Here is a 23,648-nt window from a genome sequence, read left to right on the forward strand (position 1 = left end):
TTGGTTTTTTTTTTTTTTTTTTTTTTTTATTTTATAAACTTAACATGAGAATCCATTTTCGCTTTATTATATATCACGAAGTGGAATAGTTTCAATTGACAACAAAGTCAGCATTCGGTTACAGTGAGGGAGGAAGAAATCAGATCCTTTTAATAGTGCCTAAACTGTGCATCAGCAACTTTGGCGTAGATGTTGCTGTAAAAGCTTTTGGACCATCGAACACTCTGCGATGCATCATTCACCATATGCAACCAGCAATAAATATCATTACAATTAAGCGTCTGTGTTATGCCGTCAATTTGTATATCATCTTGTCTTGCTCCTGCTTCAATCGTTTAACAGCAAGATCCCTATTTATTCTGCACCATATTAGACCAGGATAATAAGATTTAAAATGAGATCTAAGAGATCACCATATTATTCTGTAACATTCGAATATTGGACAGAAAAAGCGAATTGATGAAACTGGGGCCAGAAACTTCCCCATTTGCCAACTGATAATACAAAATAATGATTTCAGTAATGAGGTTGACCAAACAATTTTAAATGAATGTATTAAAGATTTCATCCCCCCAAAAAAAAAAAAAAAAAAGGTATTCGAGACTAAAAGCTTGAAGATACCGTGCAAGAATTTGTCCAATTAAGACATTGTTTTCCTTAACTTTTATAAAACCATTTATTTTATGCTTTTGTCCTGCTTCATATTTTGATATCACATTTTACTTAAACCAGTGCTGAAGAATTTACCACAATAATGATCTCGGCACCAACTGCGACGCTTCAATCTCCAAATCTGACACCTCTGCACTTCCACCTCCACTTGTAGCAACTGCTTTGCTATCAGAATCTGCAGCCTCAGTGCTTACATTTTCTTTGCTTTCATCATGTTCTGCACTTGGATCAGTAATATTTGATATACAATATTTCTGCAACCATCTATCAGTTTCCCAGAGTACATGCATGATACTTTCTCTTGCAGCATAGCCATGGCTCTCAAAAGGAAGAATTACCAAGCGACAGAGAGCACCATGACCCTTAAGTGCATTGAAAAACCGATCTGACTGCATAGAGCATAACAGAAACACCAATGAACGACAAGAATTGTCAAAGAAAATGATAATATAAAATTTTCCATGAGGCATTAAACAGCTTAATGCTTATAATTCGGAAATTTAATAAGAAAAGAGTAAGAAAATGACGGAAGGATATTTCTTACCTGCATGGTTAAAGTCCCAGGATTATTGTCTTCTTCTCCATGGATAAGCAAAATTGGCTTCTTAATTTTATTAGCAGACATGAAAGGACTCATCTCGACATAAGTTGTAGTCGCCTCCCAGAGTGTTCTGTCCTCATTCTACAACAAACTAAAGAATTACGTACATAGGGAAGGAAAGTTCTGAAAATAGGACGATAAAGCAACAAAGACAGAAGTATAATTTTTTTTTAAAAAAAGCTGACTTCTTCTAAGCATATAGGTATTTGCAAATAATATAAATAATCAGCCATTTTGACCATTGTGCTAACCTGAAAACCGAATGGAGTGAGTGTTCTGTTGTAAGCACCAGAACGAGCAATGCCACAACAGAAAAGATGAGGGGCATGTGCCAAGAGGTTTGCAGTCATGAATGCACCATAGGAATGTCCCCCAACAGCAATTTTGTTGGGATGAGCCACCTTCATATGCAATCAAGCGCAGCAATATAAAGGTTTAGTCAAAAGTATAAAAGCCAGTGTCATGCTAACAAAGTCATCAGCACAAGTGAACTTACACCACGACAAACAACTTCCTCCACAGCAGCTTCTGCACTTGCAACCAATTGCTCCACATACCTGGTCAAAAGATATTTGGTTGAAAATCCAAATAAAAAATCTAGTGCTTAAATGGCAACTTTCAATTGAGGAACCCAACAGAAGCAGCCTAAACGAGCAAAGAGACAAACTTTCAACATGAAGTAGTCGTTTAAAAAAAAAAAAAAAAAGGGTAAAGAAACAAGAACTACCTGTGATTGTTTTGCACAAGACAAAAAACCACGAAAGACATGCATCTGAGTCATCAGTTTAATTGTCAAACAGAATAAAAAACCAATCTCATATTCCTTTGTAAGACATCTTTAGCACCTATCACTAATATCACCATCACTTTGGCATGTAGTATAGACTATGTTACTCAGACTATTCACTCTATCCCACCATACCCTTGTTGGATACTTGGACACCAACAAGGGTATGGCTATTTGGTACTCCAAATAAGTGGAGAAACTTAAACAAATAACAGACCCAACACTTGGACACCCAAACCCCACATTGATGCTCAAATCCAAGCAACATAGAACGTAGATTTAAGCTTCAGTGTGGTTTAGCCTGGCCTCACTGGCTTGTAATTCTTCTCCACACTTTTTTTCTTTTTCTCTTTTTATTTTTTCTATTTCTGGGGGGCGCTTTATCAAAAAAGGATGAACTTGTGTTACATGGATCATTATTAGTATTCAAACATAAGGACATGCCACGGCTGGAAATAGAAAACATATTCTTGCTTTTTGTTCATTGTCATGTAGTAGTAGATGGTTACCTATCATTGGCTTCCTCATCACCCTCGCCAATAATAGGGATTGTTGGTCCAGATAGAATAGCAAACCTGCAAAACTTAGAGCCATGCATGTTAAGACAGACCGGAATCTTAAATAGTATAATCCAAGAGTGATTTACAGAGTAGAAACACTAGAACAGAATTAAATAAACTACAGGAAGAAATGCTTCATGCCTTCTAGCCAGCCAAAGAAGCGCAGAGGTTGGACCTATGCCTGCAAATTCATTGGGAGAACCACGTACTTGTCCAGCAGCATCCTTGCTTTTGAATTCTCCCGGATAAGACCAGATCAGGCATGGAAGAGGGCCATCTTTTGATGGATCATAATTAGGTGGAAGATATAATGTTGCAGTAAGTTGAACCCCATCCTTCCTTTGGTATCTAATCATCTCTTTCTGTAATGATGCCAACTGTGGATAAGGATGAGGGAAATCTGTAATTTGACTTGCACTTTTTTCAGGCCATCTTAGGATATAATATTGGGTGTTTTCAGTCTTTGACTCTTTGGAAGTCAATAATTTCAACTGATCGATGTGCATATCCCCTTCTTTCTCATCACACATCAAAGCAACGACAGTCTCATAATATTTGTCCTTGTCACTCTTCCATATACGTTCTTTATTGCCTGTATTTCTGATATAATTTGGTTTAGAACAATATGGAACCAATGAGCACTTCAAAGGAAGAATTAAAAATAGGCGATTTTGAAGCACCTACATGTCAAACAAATCAAGGAATGGGATGTTCCCTTCTGGTGTAGCACCACTTCCATTCAGTAAAACATAGGTGCCTTCATCAGCTTCCTTCTTTATCTTTGCAACTACGTAAGTCCCAGCAGGAGTTCTCCGAAGCATGGGAGAGCCAGGATCAGAATACACATCTTCTGATGACCTATCAAATAGGATGCGGGGGCTCACATCTTTTGACCCAGGAGAAATCACCCAGGTTCTAGTTCTCCGTGTTTTATACCATGATTCATAAACTAGAGCCAGTGAATCATCACACCAAGAAATCCCTCTGTAAAGATGAAAACAACACATGAATGAAATAAAGACTATAAGTCAACCTTTTAAGCAGGCTTACAGAAAAAGGTAGAAATTGCCAATAAGCATAAAAGAATTCTTGCTTATCATGCAAAGTCTTGGCTTTTCCTGTAGAGACATATACAACCTGGCTCACTTCTGGCAATCTATTTCAACAAATATCATTTCTTTTGTATGTACACTTTAGGAGGAAGTTTTCACAAACAACTATGCTTTTGGAATCATCTAATTTAAATATATATATATATATATATATAAAATCATGCAAAGAAAAAATTAATTAAAATGACAAGCTCATTTTCGTACCCATAGCGAAGATCAAGCCTGTGTAAGATTTCTGGATCTTCACCATCTACTGGCTCAGCAGGCTGCGCATAAACTATATCACGCGGAGAAACTTCAACTTTTGCATCTCCTCCATCTTGAGTCTCAACCCTGATATATCAAGGGATCAAAAACTTTCCAGTAATAGATATATATATATATATAATTAAAATAAAATAAAATAAAAAACTCCTTAAGCTGTATGCATCACAAAAAGTTGCATGCAGGAAGTGCAAATAGACCTTTATGATGTTTATGCCTTTTAAGTTTTACAATTTTGCAAACGTCCATCAACATAGAAGGTAATGTGGAAGGTATGGCAACACTAATATGGAATTAGACTACCATTTTGTGATACATACCAGTAGAGAGTTGATGGTTTATCTGCTCTCCAATTGATAGAGCGCATCCCTTTTCGAACGCTATTGAATGCAATGGGGATATCCTCAGCAAGTGGCAAATCACAAAGTTCCCTAACAAATCTTCCATCGGTTGTCCACACATCCACCTTCTTGGGAAATCTTCCACATGGTACAATGAAAGAGTATGGCCTGTGAATTGAACTAATCAAAAGGTACTTATGATCTGGGGAGGGATCCATTGATGTATACACCGCAGGTGGGCCAATTTCCTTTACCATCCCATCTAAGGAAGCCAAAACAAGTTGAGTAGTGGCATAGTAGTCAAACAAATCTTCATCATACTCATCCTTTAATAAATCCTGGAAGGTTCTAACTTGAATAATGTTTTCTTGCTCGTTAGATTGAATCTTTGGGCCAAATGGAACCAGAGGTTTTTTGGGAGGATCCTTCCGAGATAGGGGTATGGTGCAAACCAATAGGGTTGAGTCATTTACCCAGACAAAATTGTCAAAAACTGCATTTAGATAAATATCTTGAGAATGAAACAAAGGTCTAGCTTCGCCTGTTTCCACACTAGCAACCCACAATCTAAGCTTACTACTATTATTTTCTTCCTCATCAACTCGGACACTGAATGATAAATGCTGACCGTCTGGCGACCAGGTAACAAAATTGATCTTAGCACCTTCAGGAAAGCCATGAACCTCTTTCTCTGGCCCAAGTGTACCATCAGGCTTTAGTTGATGGATACCGATGCCAGTGTAGAAAGACATCCGACTCCTGGTGTTGCACTTTCCATCGATACGAATACCAGCCAACTTCTCTTCTGGTCTTGCTAGTTCTTCTAGAGGCGGTAAAGCTCTGCGCTTGAGAAATAGTATTTTATCCCTGTGAGGTGAGAATGACAAGGCTGGAAGTGGTGGAGCATCGACAATATCTCTTATTTCTGGTGGAGGAAGACGATATCTAACTCCTAACACCGAATCATCTACATTATTTCAACAAAGAAACTATCACTAACTGGAGATACAATCATGTTTATCCCTTGAAAAAGATGCCATGGAAAAATCATTTTAATTATATTTTTCATATAAACAATTGAAGTTTACAGTCTACGACCACATCATAGAGCCATAGTATTTTCAATTCTACCTATGGTAATTAGATGGGTTTCATAATCTAGGAAAACTAAACTATAAATTTCCTTATCCAATCCAGTGGTACATAAAAATTCTAGCATGCAATTATACATTCAAAACCATAAAAATTCAATATAGAAGGTTCAATTGGAATTAACTAAATACGACTTTTTCTTACTAATTAGTTCCGACTCTGTAACTCAAAACACTTAGGTTCCGCACGAATTCAGCTAATTTAACATTCTCGTAGCTTCAACAAACTCAATTACAAGAAAACACATTCAGCCTTACATTAACTCCAAAACTTACACAACCGACCAAGGAATCTGCATCCTATATGGCATTCTATAAACATTTTTTGATGCTTTCGAAGATCAATTTCCCAAAAACACATGGGAAAAAAAAAACGATAAAGGAAAAAAAAAAAAAAAAAGTAATCGGCGTTCAAAATTCCAAAACCTTCATCTTCAGCAGCAGGAGTGACAACGGTTGCAGAAGAAGAAGAAGATGCAGAGCCATTAGTGCCTCCTCCGGCACTCGCATCCTCGGCCAGAACGGCGTTTACAGGAACGAGGTTGCGAAGCCTAGAGGAAGCCATGGTGGCAGTACTTCTGAGCGACCTGACGACGTCGTTACTGGAACGAGCTCTGAGGTGGACGGGCGATGAAAATTGAAGAGGCTTCAGTGTGAGAAAGTGGGGAGAGAGAGAGAGGGGGGTGAAGGAGAGGATAGAGAGGCGATGATAGACTTTGTGAAGGCGCATCATTCATTTGGTTTTGATTGATTTTTTTTTTTCTTTTTTTTTTTGGGGGGGGAGGGGCTTTGATTAGTTCTCGGTATTGTAGTACTGTACGACACTGCCACTTCCCAATGCCAATAGTCTTTGTGAATATCGCACCCAAACAAACCTTTTTTTTTTTTTTTCCTTTGTTTTTTTTTTTTTTTTTTGGTCCAATCAACTTTGCGTTAAGATTCTTTCATGCCCACACATTATAAACAAACAAAGTCACCAACTATTCATCAATCAATAAAGAGAGAGGGGAAAAAAAAAAAAAAAAAAAAAAAAAAAAAAAAAAAAAAACTAAAGTCACCAACTTCCCGATCCAATTTCTTTGGAAGTATCCGTCAAAACTCAAAAATCACTTATCTCCCAGGAAAAAATGTCAATGCAACATTAAAATGAGAATATGAATATTCAAAAAATATATATATAATATAAACCATTTGAATAGTTAATTAGCTAGAAAAAAACTCTCTAACACGAGATCACGTGCATTAAAATTTGTCCAGCTAGTGTGGTAGACGTGGGACTCAATGGTAACTATGCGTTGAATTGACCGAGGAGGACTATAATCTGTACTGAGGGCTGATCCCCTTTTCCTTGTTCCGAGCCTTTTCATACAAGCTTTGCTTCCTTGTTCTATGACGTACCACTCAATTTCGAGTCTAAAGTTTCCTATTTATCCAATTAAAGCTTTCACAGTTGGTTGACCAATAAATAATTATAAAGATTCTCCATGTATTCCCATAGTGCTTTAAGTTATTAATAGATTGAATCACGTTCATGGATAGCATAATATAAAAGCCCCGTTTGGTATGCCAAATATGATTGGATTATGATTGAAATTGAGATTATGTGTTCAATCCTGTGTTTAGTCTCAGTTTGACTGAACTAATTTTGTGTATATATATATTTATTTATTTAAATTCATTGCTAAATTGCAATGAAGAAATAACCCGAAGCTCTTCGAATTCATCCCAATATCCTCACGTCAGGCAGCAGAACATGAATGGATTTTTATTCCGACATAATCCATCTTTGATCTTCGGAGCGCTGGCCATGGTCATTAATCTTCCATATTAACCAGGTGAAATGAAAACCTGATCATGCTCAAAGTGGACAGCTAGTAAGTGTTTATAACTTCATGTCAGTTTCCCATACATAGTACACGCGGCATTTACATGATTTTCCAGGGGATTATGAAACTGCCACTGGGATTGGGCATTAAAAAGCATAAAAGCCATTGTACTTGGTATTGGAAAAGTGAAACATTGGGAAGGACGGAGTTTATGAGTCACCGTCTTCTTGTGCACGGATTGGCAAAACCGTCTTCAAATGTTCTTATTAACGTTATTGCTTCAGATTTTTCCTTTTTTTTTTTTCTTTTTTTTTTCCCCATTTGGGCCGACAGTGTAGGGGGCAATAAGGCTTGAAATTCGGTTGTCCAGCCCATTAATGGAAAACACTTTGAATCTGTAATTGGACCCAGATCCAGAAGCACATGCACAGTAACCAATGAACCGCCCCGCTACAACTTTTTATTTATTTGTTTCTCTTCTAAAGTGCGGATGCAGCGGCCAAGAAATAATCATATGATAATGATATGTTGCTTATTTGAAATACCAAGACCAGTACCAATCGTCAATAATTGGTAATAAAAAATAATAATAATAAATATCGTTTAAGAAAATCTTTCATGACTTCTGTTAGATCCAACTGAAAACTAAACCAATTTTACCAAAAAATAAAAAAAATAAAAAAATTGAAAACCAACCAATTGCTTCTGTTTTTGCGTACGTACTCTGTAGGAAACAAAAACGAAGCGTTTTGGTGGGAGAATTGTTTCTGTCTTCATGAAAAGCACGTTTCTTGTAAGTTACTTATAGCACTTATTGTATATGTATGTGGTCGGTTTTTAAACATCTGGGTGGCATGAAGCAGAAGCGTTTTGGAGCAGCTTGACATTTCCAATTTCGAAATTGTCATCATGATGATGCCAAGCATGTTCTATGCTGATTTTTTTAATTCACTGAAGCTCAAGGTTGCTTCTCAAAGTCCCCCAAAAATTATTTACCAAAAAAAAAAAACAAAAGCCCCCAAAAATCCCCTCAAAATATCAAGATTAATCTGTCTTACTGTTCTATCCAAAGGACCAAAACAGAAAAATTGTCTTTTTATTATATAATTTCTTTAAAAAACACTGTAGACAAACTAATTAAGATGGTGTGTGTTTTTCCGTACAAAAAAATTAAAAAAAAAAAAGTCAAGTATATATTTTGAAAAAGGTGAGATTTTTTAGTGAAATATCTGACAGGGAGGCGTACGTGGAAGAACATGATTGGTTGTCAGTTGATAAGATGTGTGTGTTCATAAAACACTCTAACCCAAATTATAACCCCTCTTCCTCGTTATCACTGTCTCTCAACGTTACCACTTCTTCCGAACCAGTTCTACAACTTACTTCGACTATTACAACGAAAATGGCAACCACAGTGGCTGGTGTGAGCCTCTCAACCCAAAGAGTCTTCTCAAAAGCAACAGAATCGCCAAAGGTCTACGGTGTCAGGTCCTCCTGGTTGAACCAGCCCTGGAAGAGATCCTCCCAATTCGGGTACGGAGCAGGGCGGATGGTAGTCCGACCGGTGTATGCAGCACCCGACAAGATATCGGGTAAGGTGGAAGAGAGCATCAAGCAGGCAGAGGAGCTATGCGGGGAAGACCCAGCGAGCGGTGAGTGCGTGGCAGCTTGGGATGAGGTTGAGGAGCTGAGCGCTGCAGCAAGCCATGCACGTGACAGGAAGAAAGAGTCCGACCCTTTGGAGGCTTACTGTAAGGACAACCCAGAAACCGACGAGTGCCGTACTTACGAAGATTGAATATGCCCCTTTCTTTTGACGTAAATTTCCATGATTAAAAATTTTATTAGCTTCTTTAAAATCCTCTTGTTTTTACGTTGGAACAAAATTAAATTAGACACCATATGTCATGTAACGCAGTCAGTTTATGCTTGTTTATCAGTATGAAATCATTAATCATACTCTCTCCTCTCTTTTTTTAACATTTTTTTTTGGGTTCAATCTTAACGGATTTTATAGATGTTTTGTTTTATTTATTTTATATGGCACCTGTTATTGCTTATATTAGTTTATATAATGACTGGAAGGAGGAAAACCATGGAATAAAACAAAACAAGATATCTTCTTGTGTTTCTTTTTGGTAAATATAAAATATTTTCTTGTATTACAGGAGAGGAGAATATTTCCCCAAAAAAAAAAAAAAAAAAAGTGAAGAGGAGAAGGAAATCGGTCAACCATCCTTCTAATCAATTATAAAATAAGATCTGAAGAGCCTGTGTTAATCGTCTGAGGAATAATGAAAAAGCTTCAAATTTCCCCGAAGTCTTAATTAGTCAACCACCAATTTATAGTTTATATCTCAATTTGGAGATATAAAACTTTGATTTCAGTGAATTGGTAAACACGTTTTAAGTGCCAATCATCCAACTGCGCGCGCTTTTTAATTTCTATTAACTTCCCAAAGCATATTCTTTATTGTTTGTTTTATGGATAAATTTGAGTAGGGCGTTTCAGGGATACCACCCCATAGTTGTGGCCTGTTATTGACTGAGTATATGGCAGCCATAAGCAGCTAAAAAGGGACATCCTTGGTATGGTATTTTTAAAGATCAAAAGACCAAATGGAAATTGATTTAGAGGGAGTGGATAAACCACACCGAGAAGTAAAGTCTTCCACGCTACTTAAGAGCGGTCAAAATTCCTGAAAAAGCTTTGTTTTTCCACTCGTTTATGCAGACCAAAACGGCCAAATCCGGTAGCCCAGCAGCCTTATTCAGCATATGGATTTGTTCTATTGCCCTTATCTATGGTAAATGATATGAATGACAATAATTTTAGAAAATTGGTAACAGGTACAAGATCCATGCCCTTCCAGATTATCACAAAAGAGTCATTTAATGTCTCCCACACTTCTAAAATACGCTGAAGACTTAAACTAATAAAAGACTAAAGTTTTTCCACATTTAAATGTGCAAAATCTTTTTCAATTTACAAAAATAAAAATAAAAATAAAAGTAAATTCATTGGACAAATAGCACAAGCAGCTAAATTTTGCAGTGATGAAGAGCTTAAATCCAAAAACAACCAGATCACTCATTTGTATTCATATAACTAATACTCCTGCAATGCATCCATTAAAAACGAACATCCTTTTTATAAAAGCACCATCTCTGTACATTACACAAAGCAAACTTAATAACCTAACACCATGAAAGCAAAACAAACTTAACACACCACAAAAACTAGGAAAGGAAAAAAAATAGTAATAAGAAAACACTAGTCAATTAGCTAAATAGAGCGGACTCGGACATTGAACCAGACAAACATCATCGTGAACCACTTTTATTAGGAACATTGAGAAAGCAGATCAACGAAGAAACATGTCAGCAGACGCCGTTATCGGGTGTGTACTATAGGGGACTTGCCATGGCTTCAGAAGAGGATCAGCAATCTCAGGAATCTCAGGGATGTCTACCATCAAGCCACTAACGTCTTCAACGATCTGAAGCACCGAGTTCAGGGACCGCAGGCGATCGGTCAGTTCCATGGCTTGAGCCCTGAGCACATTGTTTGCTGATTCAACGTGAATGAATGTCTGTTCCTTGGCATTGATGCTCTGCCGAAGCTGATTGTTTGCGATTTCCAATTGGCTAACTTCGCTTGTCAGGTCCTCCAATTGCTTCTGCTTCCTCATCCTCGATCGCCGAGCCGATTCGCGGTTTGACAGCATTCTTTTCCTCTTCCTCTCGTCGATCGACGCAGCGGACCCGTCGGACCCAGAACTCGTCGGTCGTTGCATGGAAGCCATTTTTTTTTTTTTTCAAAAAACTAATTGAATGGGGTTCTAGAACAATAAATTAAAGGATAGGTAATTAAAAATCTACGATTAGAATGAGATTAGAAAATTTGGGGATTAGAAATTGAGAATGTTGGAAACGAGATCGGAAATTGTGAACGATTAGTTCATGAGAAAACGTAGAACCAGTAAAGAAACACAACCGAGAACGAGTGGAGTAAACGGATTCGACGCATGAGGATAGCGTATGTCATAAAAGCCCTAGATTCATTTAAGAAGCTTTCAAAATCCCCAGATTCCGAAACCTAATATCAGATCGAGATGAAAACAGACTAAAACTTGTACGAAACGGGGCAAAAAATCCCAATTTGAAAACCCTAAATTAGCTAGAAATCTAGAGAATAAACCACCATTAAAAAGCACCAAAATTTCGGATCGGAAAAAAGCCTAAAGCCAGAAAAGAAGAAAATGAACAAAAACTGAGAACCAGAAAGAAAGGAGAAAGAAAGAAGCAACTTAGCTGAAACGCGGAAGATAAAGAATACGCGGATGAGATGCAATGCGGAAGAAGGTTAAGCCTGCCATCGAATGCGACTTTTATAGGGAAAAAACCGTGGAGGGCTTTTAGGTCTACGGGATATTTTTTGGATATAAAAGTCGAATTTTATGTTGTTTAATAAAAGCTTATTTCATGTGTTTGGTGTGTGAGTTATCTGTATCATGGCTGGCGTGCAAAGTGACGCCAGCTGTAATCTTGGGGCACCAACCCCATCCTTCTCTTGTTACCACTTACCTCGTATTTTCCTTTTTTTCCCCTTTTTCCGATTTTTTTTAATAAAAAATAAAATAAAAATACTAATCATATTTTCGGAATATATAACCAGTCAAAAATTAAGCATGATTTGTGAATTGTTATTGTTATTTTAATGTTAATTTTATATAATTCCTTTTTTTTTTTTATGGCTTGCTTAAAATATTATGAATTTATATAAAAAATATATATTAATTAAGATTTTGCATGTAGATGCAACTTCTTTTTCACGTATTGATGCTAAGTTGTAAATATCCATATATATCATCCCAAAAAAGTGTCTGAAAATGGAATTTGCAGCATTTTTGGTATCTTATTGAATTGATGAGTTTGTATGAATAAAAGGAATGTGGAAATTACTTAATTTCTAAACACTATTTATACATGCTAAGCTGTTTTTTGCCCTTTTCTATTGAGAGGATGGATATTTTATCAAAGGTATATTATCTACAATAATCTAGATTTATTTTTATTGCTAAATATAATTACCTGTTATGATATATTTCAACTGTTTTCTTTTGCTAATATATGTAATATTTTTATAATTTGTTTTTTCAATATATGTGAAAATATAGGCAATTTTGGAAATAGATGTTTCCACAAGCACTTCCATATTTATTATTGTTTTATAATCTTTGTTGGTCGACTAAAATTGCTTTTCTGTCCAATAGTTTTCTTTTTTTCTTTTTTTTTTTACGAAACCCAAAATTAAATAAAATTTATTTGTAAAATGAAGTGATACACTAAATCGTTTAGATATCATATTAATTTATAAGAGGAAATATCAGTTATTATTTTCATTATGCAGAGATTGACAAATGCAGGTGGTTGACTAGCTGTAATGTATTTTAAGATTTCGAAATAAATTTACCCATATATTTATCATATATTATGTATTAATACTTTATTAATTAACATATTAATATAATTAAATTGGCAGTTATCATACATCTATTTAGATTTATTTGATAGTTATAACATTATTATTATTATTATTCCCCATATTTTTACCTACTTTTTTAATCAAAAAACTACCATACCAATCTTTTTCATAGAGGATTGAAAATGACCAATCATGGAAGTTTACAATGGTTTAGGAAAATATTTTCATAGATAATGTTATGAATTCAGATATGCAATATATTTTGTTGCATTTGAATTGTATGTTAAACAATGTTGAAATGACATTATTCTTTGTATTACCAACAAAAATATAACATTATTCTTGAACAATTCTCCATATTTCCTGTTATTCACATGTTAGAAATTCTTTTTGCAAGTGGAAAGTGAAAACCAACAAAAGTGTCTTCCATGTTACTTAAAAAATATATATTTCTTAATAAATATAAAAGATTATTTATGATTGTATATAAAAAATTCAACAACCCTTTTTTTTATCTTAAAGTCACTCAAATTCAGGATGAAATATATGGAGGACGTGAACATTACAACAACAAATTTTAATTGAGTAAAAGTTAACAATACGAGGGCCCATCATTTTTAAGATTAAATTATTTATTAGTGTTTTATCTTGTAAAGTATTAACCAAATTTAATTTGGTGTGTGGTTTAAAATTTCTGGCACATTATCTTATGCATTTTTAATATTTTTATTGGTTACCTTATGTAATTTTAAATCAGCACTAACGCCTTTTAAATTTGTAAATGTCGTAGCATCGGTTAAAAATTTTTCCACTATGATCTTTTTGACTACTCGCATATGTGAAAATTATCCCTTCCTAAGCACGAGTATAATTGAAGTGAAATTTTTGGTTAATATAGTTTAAAAGTTAAAGAGTTACCATATAAATATTTTAAATTGATATTGCACTTTGTACAAATTTCAGGAAACATGGTACTAAATCAAAACTACAGAGGAGAAAATGTGCCAAAATTTACAAGGGCATTGATGCCAAATCCCTTTTTGTGGGTGCGTGGTCTATCATTCTTTGTTAAGTGTCCACGATGGCTTTCAATAATCCAATATCCCATGATGTTCTAGAAATATATACATATATATATATACATATAATGTTATACGATTCTTTATGGTTTGCATGGGAGTTTGATAATATTATTGGAACGAAGTGTATTGAATTGTATTTAACTCAAACTAAGTAAACAATATCAACCTAAATGTACAAATAATAAAATACAAAATATGAAAGTTGATAATGGGTTTTTTTTTTATTTTTATTTTTTTCTTTGCTTTCAATGTATCTGTTTTTATGTGTTTTGTTTTTAGTATCAAAGAGGTGGAGAAAGTATTTTATGAAATAGTTATTCTACTTTAACACACCTATGATGTCAAAGTTCCATTTATTTTTTCGCTACGTGTTTACAGTTAAGTACAAAACCGCAAATGTTAAAATATTATATTTATGAATTTAGAAATAACTTATTTTCAACTTTTCTGGTTAATATCTAGATTTTTTTTTTATATATATATTTTTAAGATTTAAGTTTCTAAATAGCTTAAAAAAGAGAAAAGAAAAATTCTCATTGTCGACAAAAATTGCCATTCGAGCAACAAAGAAAATCCATCCAGCACAGCCGTTAAATAGAAGCCTAGCCTTGCCGGCCGCCGAAGATTATATTCATAAGCTGTGCTACCATCGAGAAACCAATCATGCTGTCAGAGAAGAACCATAGTCAGTTGCTGTCGAGAAGAAGTTACTACAGATCTACAACTCATCGGTCTTAAATTTCAAAGTATTTTCCTTTCTTAATTAAGTGATTTTTTTTTTAAATTAAAATTTTGATTTGAAAATTTAAAATATTTTTATGCTTAACCATAAACAATGGCAAAAAATAAATAACTCTTGACACTACAATACATATATTGAAATAGAATAACTGTTTTATACAATATTTTACCCCTAAAAGGTGCGAAGCTTAAAAAACTAGCGCCGTTTGGATAATTAAATTCTTTACTCCTCCTCGGTGAAAATATATTTGGTGAACGGCCAATAGCGGCTGCGTTATTTCCACTAATATTTTGCTTTTGCCAAGGTATACGGCAATGCTATTCCAATTTTGCCCAAGTTTAGAAAAATCTTACCGATCCGATAGAGACTCGCATATCACTTTTCTGTTTATCTCTGGACTTTTCACCAAGAATCAAGTACCGTGCAAAGCCAAAAATTAGTGTGGCAATAACACTTCTCGGCCAACAAACAGTCTCAGGTGTAAAACCAACCTCAAGTCCTACACACGACGTCGTTTTACGATCGATCTACCTGAAATCAACGTCGTTGGGAGTTTGCGACAGCACAAGTCGGTTATTGTGGCTGTGAAAGTGTTGATCCATTTCTCCGTAGCCTAAATCTCCGATACGATATATTTTCATCTATTTTTCAATTGATAGAAGAAAGGAATTCGTAATTCGTAAAAAGGAGCAAGAGAAAAAGGCGAAGAAGAAAAATGGCGGTGGACGATGTTCCATTGGACGACAAGGCAAAGAGAATGAGGGATCTATTGTCAAGCTTCTACGCTCCAGATCCTTCAATGTCCCCCCAAAACAATAACTCTTCGCCTTCCCAACCCGCAACCCTAGACGCCATCAACACCACTTCCTTCAATCCTGACCAGTACATGAATCTCCTGGTACGCCAATCACTACTACTATGGATGTTTCAGTTTAGGATTGGATTAATAAATCTTTTTCGTAACCTTGGAATTTATGCAAGAAAATTGTTAGTTTTTATAGCAAGTCTAGCTCGCATCAGCTTGAAAACTGGAAATTAGCATTTGGTTGAGCAAATTGGATGGGTGGGAAATTTTGTTTGTTTATTTATTTATTTTTCTGCATAATTCGTGTGAACACTTAGATCTATTGTCTGGGGTCATAAGCAGTTATTGCAAGATATTATAGTAAAAGATTGAACTATCATATATGCCAAAATTTTGTGTTTATGGAATATGAGATTAAAGTTTGAACCATGAAGTTAATCTTTAGTCCTCTCAACCATGTAGGCACAAAAATCAAACCTGGAAGGTCTTCTTCAGAGGCATGTTGAAATGGCAGCTGAAATAAAGAACCTTGACACGGACTTGCAAATGTTAGTTTACGAAAACTACAACAAGTTTATCAGTGCTACAGATACAATTAAGAGGTAATTCTTCACTTTCTTCTGTTATTTACTTGAATTACAAAATTTTCGTTAAAGGCAGCTTTATATATGGAAAACAATTTGAAAGTAATGAAACCAAAATGACGATATACATGTGCTTTGGATTTTGGGTGTTGTGATACAATTCGGTACATTTGACATGATACCAGATGACTGTCTGATTAATTTACCCAAAAAAAAAGAAAAAAAAGAAAAAAAAAAGAGATAACCTTTGGTCAACTAACTATGTTTAGAACCCCTGTATATTGATATTTATGAAAGTTTGCTTTTCCAACAGGATGAAAAGTAATATTGTGGGCATGGAAGCAAATATGGAACACCTCCTTGAGAAGGCATGTGCACTATATACATATATATATATATATTGTTTTTTTTTTTTTTTTTTTTTTTTTCTTTTCCATAAAGAAAATATAATTTTGATAACAGAAGATGTTAATAAGGGCCAGTTTTACATTTTTATAGATAATGTCTGTACAATCTAGAAGTGATGGGGTCAATACTTCCCTGTTTGAGAAGAGGGAACACATAGAGAAACTGCACCGCACACGTAACCTTTTGCGTAAAGTCCAGGTATTGTGTAAATATAATCTTTCAGTTGCATCATCTTTTAGTTTTTTGGTTTTATTTATCATGACAGATTTAGTTGAAGAATCTATTTCTTCTTGAGTGGAATTTTACTTTGTCCCTTGTTTATGATTATATGATAAGCTTACACTTGTAGAACTTCCCCATCCTACTAAGCCAATGAAATGATTATGGATAGATGAAAGATGGTAAACCATCAAATTTCTTATGGCCCTTTTTTACAAATCACACTTTATTGGGAGGTGAATTAGTTGGCTCTTGTGTTTGTTATTCAGGGTTTGACATGTTGTCGATGCTAGAGAATGCTACATGGTTTCCTGTAAAGCAATAATTATTGGGAACAAAGACATGCATCTTTTTAAATTTTTTTTTCAAACAACTTGTAGGGGTTTTGCAATGAAACCTGTCATTGTTAAACATCTAATCATGGGATCTGTCTATATGTCTGATACTGCTATGCAAATATCATGCCATGAATGTCTTACAAACATTTTGTTTTATGTGGTAAAGAGCAGTTCATATACGATCTACCTGCTAGACTTGGCAAATGTATCAAATCAGAAGCATATGCTGATGCAGTCAGATACTATACAGGAGCAATGCCGATTTTTAAGGTTTTTGGTTTCTTACTGATCTTTTGAGTGTTAGGCCAACCATTTGAATATCTTGTCTTTGGAGCGTCTTTTACAGTTTATGTTCAGTTGTTCGCTTACAAAACCAAAATCTTTCTTTATTATGTCTTTGTTAGGCATATGGAGACTCATCGTTCCAGGATTGCAAACGAGCATCTGAAGAAGCAGTTACTATAATTATAAAGAACTTGCAGGTAGTCAACCTATGATGTAATGCTAAGTGATTTCAGCTTCAGGCCAAACCAGGCTCTAATAATAATCATCTCCAGTATGGGCATTCTGAATTTTAATCATGCTCTCAATATCAAACATGTAATCAATTGAAATCAGTATCCATCATAGATGAATGCACAGTTTTTTACTTACATAAGGTCTTTATAAAAGACAATTCTTGTAGAGTGCAATTTCATGCTGAAAATACTTTCTGACTGCAATTATATCGCTGATTAAAAAAGCCTTGATTCACGTGGACTATTTTTCTTCAGGGAAAGCTCTTTTCAGATTCTGAATCCATCCAAGCAAGAGCTGAGGCTGCAGTTCTTCTTAAGCAGTTGAACTTCCCGGTCTGCACTTGACCTTATTTATTTATTTGTTTACCTTTTGAGTTCATATAAATTTTGCCTTTCTAAAGGGTGCAGTTTTAGGTAAAGTACTGAATGTTCCGGTGTAAAAATTAAATTGGCATGGACATACTGCTGAAAATCAAATTATTATAAGTTTGGAATTAAGGAACAAAAGCCTATCTTTTTGTTAATGCTATTCAAATATTGTATGGTTACATCTCATACATTTGGAATGCTAACTTTTTATATTTGTACATTGTTTGATTGTTAATTGCAAATAAAACTCTACTATTAATCAAAATATTCTTCTCTAAATAAGTGCATTTGATGGCATAATACCCATATTTTGGCAGGTTGACAGCTTACAGGCAAAGCTACTTGAAAAGTTAGAACAATCTCTGGAGGAACTTCAGCTTAAGATGGAAGAGGTAGCTAATGCTTCAGCAGATTCTAACGATCCTTCTAAACAAGGAAATATTTCTGAGGCAGTGCCTCCTACTGCTCATGAGGTGAGTGCTAAGAGTAGCACTATTTTGGTTTTGACCTTCGTTGGTAGGGTATGGGCAATGGATGCAAAGGGGGTACAAAGCTGTTTTTTTGGCTTTGAATCCCAGCAGCTTATGATATTGAGGGGAACTTGTGCCTTTTGGGAGAGACTTTTTTCTCCTGTCAGATTATGCATATTGAAACATTCAGGAAGCAAATTCTTGATCCACTAGTGAAGAATGTTTCCAGTCAATTTTCAAAAATTGTTGATGCCAGCGAGTGAAATTAGTCATTGCAAACTTACCTGGTGGCTATGTCTAGCACTCAGCATTTAGTTTTTCATCTAGTGCATGATGACACTTTGCTTGTGTTTACATGTCTTCCCCCTATGATTTCTTAATGCTGTTACTAATTATTTAAATGTGAACCTACTAACTAACTTTACTAGCTTAGACTTCTGTTCGTGAGTTTGCGGAGGCTGTCCGTGCTTATCGAGTAATATTTCCTGATTCAGATGAGCAACTTACTAAACTTGCACAAGCTTTAGTTACCAAGTAAGAGAACATCTTCTGCTCCCACTATCCTCACTACTATGTAACATGAGAGAAAAGGAGATGAAATGTTATCGATATTTGTTTCTTTAGGCATTTTGAAAGCACTGAACAATACATAAAGAATCGGATATGTGCAGCAGATCTACTACATGTTCTTGGTAAGTAGTACAAATCAAAGTAGCATTGTTCGTCCGAATATTTTTTGTAACAGAATAATTGTTCAATCCACTGAGCACACACGTTCTTCACTATGGTGAGAGTTAAACATTACATGGATTTACATACAAGAGAGTTGATCCATGATGACAGCATATTGGCCCATCTGCACATAGTTTTGGGCAATGAGCACTATGCTAGTGATCAGTTATATTTGATATTCTTCTCCTGAAGTATATGGAGCTAGTTTGATATGTCCATCGACAATGGGTCATATACGAACCTTGTGGTTTTTGATCTGGTTGTTCGTTGAAATTTAAGACTGTTTCTTTACCTTCTCACTTGTTGTGGTGCATAAAATGCTAGATGATGTGTGATAATGTTAATCTTTAATCTTGTGGAAGCCCTAAAAAATCAATAATCTTCCATCTTTTTCTAGGGTACTTATTATTTGTTTCAGTTCCTTGCCCTTTTACAACCTGAAAGTGGTATCTTCAAATGCTTAACCAAAGGCCATATTCTTGCAGGAATTATTTGGAAAGATGTGCTTCTCATGGATGATGTGCTACCTGAAGCTGCTCTCCCTGATTATTCTTTAGAGGTATTCCCATGATTTTGATTTTAATTGATAATTTGGTCAACTCCGTTGAAGTTTTATGGAATCTCTCATTGGACTTTAAGTACAAACTTGTAGTGATTGTCTTGAAGGGTGGGTTTTAAGTTTACTGACCAACCAGAATATGATTGCAGGCTGCCCGAGTCGCTGTTAAACAGTATGTTGCCAATGCATTTTCTCATCTTCTGCATGACATCTCAGGTTATGATACTTTAGATCCTTCCACTCTTTGGTCTCTATGGTTTCAGTTTAACCAAAAATGAGATAAGGAAATGAAAAGTTCAAGAAAATATACTAACAAAGTTGGCATAATACATAATTTTTTTTGGGGGGCTTCTTACAAAACATGACAGCTTGATTGACTTTGAATGTTATATATTCACCTGATTTTAGATAGTGGAGAAAGTACACTCACCTGATTTTAGATGGACTTTGTTTATTCTTCAATCTTGAAATCAAGTGCTTTTTCGTAGGTCTCATCATATTAAAAAAGAAAAAAAAGGAAAAAAGGAAAAAAAGAAATGATCAGTTAGTCATTTCATTTTATCAGTAAAGTGACTCAAAGACTAGGTTAAATTTATTTGAACTGGCAGATGCCCTTATGAGAGCCCATAATAAACAAAAGGAAGGAGTGGAAGAGGATTCCTTGCAGGTTGCTTTGGAGGCCAGCAAAAAAGCGGTGCTTCAAGGCAGTATGGATGCTTTGTTGGTATTATATGAGATACCATAAATACTGTCCTTTGTTCAAAGAGTAGTAAATTTCATTTGTTTTTCTATCTCATGCTGATTGTGTTATTTTATTTTTTATTTTTTATTTTTCAGGACTTCCGCCAACTTCTAGATGACAGTTTAGGGCTACTTGTTAAACTCAGAGACTTGATTGTTGACTGGGTCCAGGAAGGATTTCAAAACTTCTTTGGGGCACTTGATGATCTCTTCCTCTTGCTTTCAGGAAGAAATAGTTCAGCCCCTCATGACAATAGTTTGACAGATGGAACACAAGGTGAAAAAGTTTTTGCTGGGCTTGTCTTAGTGCTGGCTCAACTTTCTCTTTTTGTTGAACAAACTGCCATTCCAAGAATTACCGAGGCAAGGAAACAGCAAATACTTTTATTTTGGGCTCTTCCATAAAGGATCAATTTTTTTATTTTTTTATTTATTTCTCTAATTTCCAGGGGCTTCTTTTGAAGTTTTTGTATTTTATTTGTCAGGAAATAGCTGCTTCCTTTTCTGGTGGTGGTGTTAGAGGTTATGAATATGGGCCTCCATTTGTTCCTGGAGAAATATGTCGAATTTTTCATTCTGCTGGTGAAAAGCTTCTGAACCTTGTATGTTAAAAAACTTTATAAAGATTCTAAAACCAATGAGTCATTGGAATTGATATCATGGATTGATGGGTTGCACCATATTCATGACTGGTCCACATAAAAGGTTACATTTTAGAACATTGTATATATCCATTTGGCAAACCCCAGAACCTGCTTCAGATGTGCATGGAAATTTGAGAAGCATTTTTGGCTTAGAGAATTTTTCCATTGGATGACATACTTCTAGATGAGTTTTTTCCTTTGGTCTAATTAGTGACTGCTAATAGAGAATGTTTTACCAAAATATATACATATATATATATATATATACACTAATAGGGAAGGTTACTTTCATAATATCATTTGCTGTATCTAAGATGGGTTTGGACATTTTTACTTATTAATTTATAATCTTTTTTCGTTTAAAGTTTTCAAGCATTCTTAAATATATAGAAATCAAAACACACAGAAAACTCATTTAGAACCTGATTATGATTGATAATTTGTCTACCTTGTTTCAGTATATAAATATGAGAACTCAAAGGGTCTCTATTCTCCTGAAGAAGAGGTTTACAACACCAAATTGGGTCAAGGTCAGTCTGCTTGCTATATGGAACATTTTGATGTGTTTGAATGAACATACTTAGAATGGGAATAATTTGACTTTGGAAGGATCAATTATTTTTAAATTTTTTTACAGCACAAGGAGCCCAGGGAAGTTCATATGTTTGTTGATTTATTTCTTCATGAGGTTAGTACATTTGTGCTTTACCATGTTGACTTTAAATATAAATGAGTGGCCTGATTCTTTCTCTTCAACATACGTAGTTTTTGCATGAAATTTATTTCTGTTTCCTGTGCTAGTTGGAGTCAATAGGAAGTGAAGTAAAGCAGATTTTACCTCAAGGATTGCGTAAGCATCGTCGAAATGACAGCAACGGAAGCACTGCTTCATCTCGGAGCAACCCACTACGAGAGGAAAAATTGAGTAGATCAAATACCCAAAGGGCCAGGAGCCAACTTTTGGAAACCCATCTAGCAAAGTTATTTAAACAAAAAGTTGAAGTTTTTACGAAAGTCGAATTTACTCAGGTAATTAGGTTCCTCTGATTGTGCTGCTGCTGGAGTTAATTACTGGTATTAGTGATCCAGAAACAGCTTAAAAAAGTTTGAGCTTGCAATTGCAGGAGTCTGTTATAACAATGGTAGTAAAACTATGCCTCAAAAGCTTGCAAGAATTCGTACGCCTGCAAACCTTCAATCGTAGTGGATTCCAGCAAATTCAGTTGGATATTCAGTTCTTAAGGACTCCTGTACGGGAAGCAGTTGAAGATGAAGCTGCCATCGACTTTTTGCTTGATGAGGTAATTTCTTTTTCTCTCTTCCACCCTACAGTCTCTTCCTTGTCCATGCTCAGTATTACTATTAGAGAACGGGATTCGTAGTTGAAAATTTTATGAAATAAGCTTGGGGTCTGATCGTTTTGCAGGTAATTGTCGCTGCTGCAGATCGTTGTCTTGACCCGAATCCTTTAGAGCCGCCAATCTTAGACAAACTTATACAAGCAAAGTTGGCCAAAGCCAGGGAGTATAGTCCAATGTCATCATAACGTCCCAACTGCAGGGCCGGCCCAGTTTTATTTGTGGTTAGGCGAGAATAAAAAAATTAAAGGCGTTTTAATTTTATAATAATTCTAATATTACTTACTGTATATTAGCCGTATATATTTTTTAAAATTCGTTTTACGTGTTTTGTTTGAAGAGACTGGAACTCTTTTTTCAATGAAGGGTTTCGCATTGATAAAATACTTCCTCTTTTTTTTTTTTTTTTTTTTTTTTCCTTTTTTATATATATTTTTTCATTCTCATGAAAAGAATTGAATGATGTGATCTTTGAAATACTATATCTATCGATTGAATTGAAAAAAACTAATGTTTAAGTTGTTGAAGATAGGAATCTTAGAATAACATTGTAGTTTGTACGAGAGTGAAAGAGATGGAGAAAATAACCAGAAGAAAAATAAATTATAAAAGATGTTAACATTAAAAATTTTGAAGTTGGATAAACGTTTGCTCAAAATCTAACTTGATTCAACTGCTGAAGGATCCAGAGGAAGAATTTAGACTTGATGTTTCTACGATTAAGGTTACAAAAATAACTAGGCGAGGTCCTGGATGGTCCTCTTTCACAAATGGGTTAAATAAGGTTACAAAAATAGCTAGCCGTGGTCCTGGTTTGTCTGAACTAATTGTTACATTGCCTTTTGAAATTTGGCTTTTTATTAGTTTACTCTAATTTTATATTTTCAATAGATGAATTTTACACAATTAATAAAATTCTATCGGGAAAACTTCTTCATTTTGAATTGGTGTTCATGTCTCATATTTGTCAAATTTGTTAGACAAAATTAAGAATTTAACTAAAGTGACCAAAAAAAAAAAAAAAAAAGTTTTAGGGACAATGACACTTTTTGGAGTTCTGAGGGTTAAATGCAAAACATATGATAGTTTAGAGGGGATTAAATGTAATTTATCTCTTATAAAAGTATTTGGGATTTATGCATATGAGCTCCAGATGATGTGATATTGTTATGAAAACTCTTTGAAATTTACTTTTAAAGTTGAAATGGCAAAGAAAATTGAAAACCTCGTTAAAAGCAAAAGTTTAGATTCCTTAATGAGCAACAAATTTTACCAAA

At 34.9% G+C, this 23,648-nt stretch overlaps 4 protein-coding genes across 6 annotated transcripts; 2 read left to right on the forward strand and 2 right to left on the reverse strand.

The window, feature by feature from the left end:
* Positions 1–45: 45 nt before the first annotated feature.
* LOC107426153 (probable glutamyl endopeptidase, chloroplastic) lies at positions 46–6,272 on the reverse strand. 3 transcript variants are annotated; one of them, XM_048480707.2, is made up of 11 exons: positions 5,915–6,272; positions 4,317–5,304; positions 3,937–4,065; positions 3,305–3,604; positions 2,762–3,220; positions 2,570–2,635; positions 1,770–1,830; positions 1,525–1,674; positions 1,217–1,354; positions 748–1,061; positions 46–359 (listed from the first exon to the last, which is right to left on the reverse strand). In XM_048480707.2, coding segments are annotated over exons 1-11 (2,913 nt in total). In that variant the 5' UTR covers positions 6,222–6,272; the 3' UTR covers positions 46–358. The 3 variants fall into 3 exon arrangements, with proteins under 3 accessions (XP_048336664.2, XP_048336665.2, XP_048336663.2); XM_048480708.2 differs by lacking the exon at positions 5,915–6,272 and adding an exon at positions 5,634–5,792; XM_048480706.2 differs by lacking the exon at positions 46–359 and having other exon boundaries at positions 744–1,061.
* A 2,372-nt stretch (positions 6,273–8,644) lies between these two features.
* Positions 8,645–9,296, forward strand: LOC107426122 (calvin cycle protein CP12-2, chloroplastic). Its single transcript, XM_016036221.4, has one exon. It carries the CDS (start codon positions 8,717–8,719, stop codon positions 9,110–9,112), a length of 396 nt encoding a protein of 131 aa, XP_015891707.2. The 5' UTR covers positions 8,645–8,716; the 3' UTR covers positions 9,113–9,296.
* Positions 9,297–10,385: 1,089 nt separating this feature from the next.
* On the reverse strand, positions 10,386–11,740 carry LOC107406060 (bZIP transcription factor 53). The gene has a single exon (XM_016013151.4). The coding sequence runs from the start codon at positions 11,118–11,120 to the stop codon at positions 10,680–10,682; it is 441 nt and encodes a 146-aa protein (XP_015868637.3). The 5' UTR covers positions 11,121–11,740; the 3' UTR covers positions 10,386–10,679.
* A 3,222-nt stretch (positions 11,741–14,962) lies between these two features.
* LOC107406248 (vacuolar protein sorting-associated protein 51 homolog) lies at positions 14,963–22,755 on the forward strand. Its single transcript, XM_016013355.4, has 20 exons — positions 14,963–15,524; positions 15,894–16,033; positions 16,329–16,383; positions 16,514–16,621; positions 17,152–17,250; positions 17,385–17,462; positions 17,754–17,831; positions 18,185–18,340; positions 18,771–18,871; positions 18,962–19,029; positions 19,555–19,628; positions 19,778–19,844; positions 20,237–20,352; positions 20,466–20,732; positions 20,855–20,971; positions 21,472–21,543; positions 21,651–21,701; positions 21,815–22,042; positions 22,138–22,314; positions 22,440–22,755. Exons 1-20 carry the CDS (start codon positions 15,342–15,344, stop codon positions 22,557–22,559), a joined length of 2,355 nt encoding a protein of 784 aa, XP_015868841.2. The 5' UTR covers positions 14,963–15,341; the 3' UTR covers positions 22,560–22,755.
* Positions 22,756–23,648: the final 893 nt, after the last annotated feature.

Source organism: Ziziphus jujuba, chromosome 9 (assembly GCF_031755915.1).
Source record: "Ziziphus jujuba cultivar Dongzao chromosome 9, ASM3175591v1".
NCBI classification, from domain to species: domain Eukaryota; kingdom Viridiplantae; phylum Streptophyta; class Magnoliopsida; order Rosales; family Rhamnaceae; genus Ziziphus; species Ziziphus jujuba.